Below are 6,000 nucleotides of genomic sequence, written 5' to 3'. Positions count from 1 at the left end.
TATTAGTTCAAGTTATGGTAATAGCTTTCGGAGTTAGAAAGTAAAATCAGTGTCGGACAGCATTCATTTACTTCGCTTATGGTACCGTCCGGACAAACTTTGTGTAAGTACCAGATTTGAAATGTTTTTGTCGGATTTTTTCTCTGGTATCGGTGTATAAAGGTCGTTGTTGTGTTTCATCGTTAGAGAAAGTTTGTTTATCAGGAACACTTTTGTTCTATCGGTGATAGATTGTGGAATATGTAAATATATTCAAGTTCAATGAATGTACATATACGTACGTAGGTTATTTGTTAAAACAAAAAAAATATGTTTTCAAAAGGTAGACATGTGCATTGAAGCAACTATTTTGAAATTGATTCTGAAACGAGTTTTATAGGGCTGCTGAAGCCAGCTTTGTCGAAGACCCAATTTTGGTTTTGTGCTTTTTTCTGCTCTTTGGTTGGGTTGCTGTATCTTTGATACATTCCCAATTCCATATTCTCAAATTTTCTTCATTAAAAAAATCACTACCTATAATATATAGTTTCGATAAAAATAGTCTAGCTGTGTTCGGCCCTTTAAAAAATTGAACAAGCGAATGTGCACTTTAAATATCAAACTATTAGCAGGGAGAAAGAATATGTGACTATCGACATTATTTTATTTCCGACCTTTTATCTTTATTCATGTTATTGGATTGTGTACATTTGACAGTTGTAAATGTAGAACGTTCAACCATTTTATGTCATTTGTTTAACTTCTATTTTTATCAGGCTATCTTATACATATAAATATAAACTTCGTATTGCGACTTCAGTTCTACTTTATTGAGTTTGTGCTGCGGATGTTACAAATCTAAATAAAATTATGTCACAGGGAAGCATCAACTCAGATTTAGCCAAGGAGAGACAGAAGGCAACATTCAATGTAGAAAAATTATCAGTTCTACTACATGGAGGGCAGGCTAAGCTAAAAAGGAAGCGTTATATCGGTATGTATATTTACTAAAAAAATGAGAAAGTAAGTTCAAAATGTAGAACGTTTACATGTATCTGGCTCAATTAATCTGCATATAATTACTAGTATATGGTATTGACTAGGATAGAACGGCAACATCTGATAAAATAGACTTATCCATGTATTTGTCATTAATATTTATACATGAGCAGCTTTATATTGTAACAAAAAGAAAGAATGTTGATATATGTTTGGTGCTTGCTAAGAAGGTTGTTGTGTTAAGTGTTTATTTTACTCGATCGGCTAAGTGAGCTGTTCCTTCTGGTACCATACACTCAGCAGAAAAATGACTATGTGAGATTTGGTTCTGGGTCTTTACATGGTGGGGAGAACTAGTGTGAGCCTTTGTTGGTTATTTTACATTGCTGCTGAAAAAGAGACAAGACAGGCATTATAACCGATGTAGAGACAGGTCGGGATCATAGGCGTTTGGGTATATGCTATAGAATCTTTTTTAAAATTGTTTTGTTGTTGATTGAAATATTCAATTTTCTATATTATTAATACATATATCTATCACCACTGTACATGTCTCGCCTAGTTTCGAGTGATTTAAACAAATGTTTCTTAGTATGGATATTGGTAATAGATATATGAAGTATAAATATAGAAAATTAAATATTTTAATCAACAACAAAAAAAAAAAACCCAAGCGCCTGTGCGTGAAATTGGAATGTATACTCAGGAATTTACGCCATTATACCAGAAGCTTTCATACTTGGTAGACTTGATTTTGCCATCATGTGTTTTTGGTCATACAATGCAGTAATTCTGATTTAGCTATTTCTGATTGAGTTCTATTGTTTACACAACTACAAGGCACAATTCGGAACGATCCATTAAGTCATGTCAGATAACTTAAAAGCTTCCATAAAAACTATTATCATAAATTGAGAATCCCCACGTAACCTATCTTTCAATATGTGAAATGAAACCTCCATTGCTAACTTTTTCTTAACTTTTTTTTGTAGAAAACCTTGTAAGAGAAGATCCGTTTTATAGACAGCTTAAACCTTGGTCGTATTGTAGTGTAGAGGAGCAGTATGAAACCACATTAACAAAACACATGCATGCTAAAAAACAGATTGAAAAACATGGACTAACAGACAGAAATGATTCGATGATATATAAACAGTAAGTCTAGCGGGACGGCTATAGTGCAGACGATTTGGTGTCACGATATCTCAGTAGCATGGGCTTGATCCCGGCGAGGTAAGAACAGAAAATTTGCGAAAGCAAATTTACAGATCTAACATTGTTGGGTTGGTGTTTAGACGAGTTGTATATACATAATGTACACAGCCATGTATCACCATCATTGCTGGTGATCCGATGGATAAATCTGTTGTAGAGTTGTCATTGACTCAGACGTACTTATAAATATAATTTTTTTCTGTGACTGTATCTGGCATTAATTTGTAGGATCCTTTACTATAGATAATTGAGTTTATCTGTAACAATAACATCTCCATGCCTTATATATCATGTACTGTAGTACGACGCTAGATTAAAACTGACGAGGAAAGGTAACACACGACCACCGAAAGCTTTATTATTGTGAAGCCCAGGTGGTCGTGTGGTCTAGCGGGACGGCTACAGTGCAGGCGATTTGGTGTCACGATATCTCAGTAGCATGGGTTCGAATCCCGGCGAGGGAAGAACAAAAAATTTGCAAAAGCAAATTTACAGTTTGGTTGATGTTTAGACGATTTGTATAAAAGGTAAGAAATATATACTTTTATATACCAGTAACCCATAAGCCTATTCTCAAAAAAGCAGATTAGCTGAAACTTATTTGTTGGATATATTTTCTACTTGTTTCCCATTTTCCTTTTCCTTTATAAGTCATTTTGTACACTATTCCATTTTCGGGAATGATAGTGACATTGAATTTTCACACGTTTTTTGTGTCTTGTATATGATAGGTAGACATATAATTATTCTTGAAATAATAGCTTATCCCAAGCTTATGTATCGTATATTTCTTCTTTTCCAGTATGCCGTTCCTTTTATTTTTTGTGTGGAATGTTCTCTTTTAGAAAATATTTATGTTGTCAAGTTCTTTAAAAAAAGAGGCAAAAGATACCAAAAGAGACCTTCATGATCATAAATCGAAAATAAATTGAAAAAGCCATGACTAAAAAAGACAAAGACGAAAAAACAAACAAACAAACAACAGTACACAAAACAGTACATATAAAATCAAAGACTGCCCAATAAAAACCCAACCAAAACTGTGGATGATCTAAACTCCTACGGAAGGGTAAGCAGATCCTGCTCCACAAGTAGCACCCGTTTTGTTGCTCATGGAAGTACAAACTTGATAAGAAATATAATTCAGATGCTCACATTCAGGGGAAAAGGAATGGAATAGAAATTACGACGATTGACACATATCTGTCGTCGTCTGTCAAATAGATATTCCATTACGGCCAACTAACTAGTAATGCCGTCAGTAAAATTATGAAGGGATGATTTCAATTTCATCACTTGATGTCACTTGTTTAGTGAAAATTGACGTCACACTAACTCCAAAACATATAAATGAGCTTAAAAAAAAACATACACGACTTGAGTCGTCGCAAAAATGATGTAAACCCTCCCCTATACTTCTGATATCCGATGTCAGAATAGATAACAAAATTAACTGAGCAGAATGACAATGATACATAAATTAACATAATCTTCCTAATAATATATGAGTAGTAAGCAAAAGTGTGTTAAAAACTGAAACTTTTTAGTAAGGAAAACTTTTTGTGAACTAAATTAAACTTGAACCCTTATTATGTTGTAAAACTTTTTATGTCAAAATTACACGATACGCATGTCGTTACTTAAAGATGAGACTTTAATAAAACGTTGAATTGAATTCAAATAGCAATGGATGTTCGTTATGACAATTTTCTTGCTCGTGACCAAATGTTTACAGAACACATGCATACAACTGAAAAGAACAAAAGGTTAAGTTTGCCTGGGGGCCCGGAGTTTAAGCCTATGTTTTAGATAATTGTGATTACTTGGAGCACGGGGGTTAGCATTTCACTAGTTGTAAGTCTCAAAACCTCTCACTCATATTACAGACGAAAAATCATACTTAGGGTTATATATTTACAGGAGCGCTTTTCCACACGAGGCAGATCCAATAAACATCAATACTACAATGTTTATCCCCACTATAGAACAACAAGGAACAGAAGAACAAAAAGCTAAATGGTTACCCTTAGCCTATCAGGAAAAAATAATTGGAACATATGCTCAAACTGAAATAGGACATGGTCAGTTGAATACATTTGAGGGAAAATATATAGTTGAACTATGATCAAGGAGTGATTTCAACTTGTTGCACTTATGAACCAAAGTAATGTTTCAGCCACATTATCAACGTCTTTATTTCCACATATCGTCCTGAATATGCATGAAATATTTGCCACTGGACGTTAAGCAACCAACAATCAATCAATTATTTCCACATGCGTATATGTTTCTCTCATTGATATCTTGATCTGAGCAAAGTTTTTATGACAAAAAATGTGTTTGAATCATTAATAATTATATTGCATGTATATTTTATTTTAAAACGTTATTTTGATTGGCTAACAACAATCTCTCGACATTCTGGAAATAAACCTTCCTTTTAAAGTGAAATGTAACATTCATGATGACACGAGCTCCTGCAAATAAAGTGCACAGGTATTTAAAATAAACTCTTGACAGGCATCGTGTTTTCATGATGCTGGCTGAAAAATGTAATTTTAAGTATTGAATGCTTCTTGTAGTAATTTCATAGGGTTGTAAAAGCATTGATCGTGCGCACTTTAATAGAATGAAGCGCTTTTGCGCTTCATACAAAATGTACTCCAGTTGACACTTTTACACCCAATGAATTTACAAAAAAAAAGCATTCCTTTCTTAAATGAGTACAATGTAAATTGTACTGAGTCTTATATGTAAAAGACAAAAATTCCACGAAAATAAATTTATCCAGAGGTTCATACAAATCCTATCTAAATTCCGATATCATGAATATCACTATTTGTAAAATTGTAAATCAATCGTTGAGAATATATATATATACACAGTCATTGTATGTAAAAGACAACTGAAGTGTACCTTTGTTATTGATGCTAGTTTAAATATTTTTATTGATAGGTACGTTTTTGAGAGGTCTGGAGACAACAGCAACATATGATCCAAAGACGAAAGAGTTCATACTCAATACTCCATCTTTGTCTGCAACTAAATTCTGGCCAGCCGGATGTAAGTAATGACCAATCAAATTTGAAAAAAAATAATAATCACTTAGTGCTTTTTTAACGTTCTTCTGTGTATTGTTTTTTTGTTATTCTACTGATACATGTAGATAAAAACAAGACATGAGTTAAAGCCCCAAATATGTAATTAAGCAAAGTCACTTTTACTGTATATATATATATATATATATCAGTCTAAAGATTTGCACAACGGTACTGATATAAGATGTTATAATACGAAAATGTTGTTATTAAATCGTGTTGACAAATATTTCGGCTCAACAAATGGCCTTCTTTAAGTGTCACAAGTTTTAACAATACACAGTTGAGAATATATATATATATATACACAGTCATTGTATGTAAAAGACACCTGAAGTGTACCTTTGTTATTCATGCTAGTTTAAATATTTTTATTGATAGGTACGTTTTTGAGAGGTCTGGAGACAACAGCAACATATGATCCAAAGACGAAAGAGTTCATACTCAATACTCCATCTTTGTCTGCAACTAAATGATGGATAAATCTGGCGTTTAGTAAATACAGATAAATTGTATGTGTAATACAATCATTGGCAAGCGTGCTGTATCAGCTTCCCGTGATGATATCGATATCAGCACGGTTGCAAAAGCTTTATCACACCTTTAATCTGTATGACGTCACGTCATCGGTTGCAGTCACTGTTGCAAAGGCTTTATCAAATCCCTAATCTGTATGACGTCATGTCAAACCTATAATCTGTATGACGTC

General features: G+C 33.3%; 1 protein-coding gene across 1 annotated transcript in view; it reads left to right on the top strand.

Moving 5' to 3' along the window:
- Positions 1-790: 790 nt before the first annotated feature.
- LOC143047872 (peroxisomal acyl-coenzyme A oxidase 1-like) overlaps positions 791-6,000 on the top strand; it is a 30,185-nt gene continuing 24,975 nt past the window's right edge. Inside the window, exons 1-4 of the mRNA XM_076221189.1 lie at positions 791-973; positions 1,971-2,133; positions 4,114-4,274; positions 5,149-5,256. Coding sequence (XP_076077304.1) covers positions 850-973; positions 1,971-2,133; positions 4,114-4,274; positions 5,149-5,256 — 556 coding nt within the window. The 5' untranslated portion in view covers positions 791-849. The remainder of the gene's footprint in view (positions 974-1,970; positions 2,134-4,113; positions 4,275-5,148; positions 5,257-6,000) is intronic.

The sequence above is a fragment of the Mytilus galloprovincialis genome, chromosome 10, assembly GCF_965363235.1.
Source record: "Mytilus galloprovincialis chromosome 10, xbMytGall1.hap1.1, whole genome shotgun sequence".
Classification (NCBI taxonomy): domain Eukaryota; kingdom Metazoa; phylum Mollusca; class Bivalvia; order Mytilida; family Mytilidae; genus Mytilus; species Mytilus galloprovincialis.
Note: the sequence above shows the minus strand (reverse complement) of the source record. Positions and strands in the feature narration are given on the sequence as shown.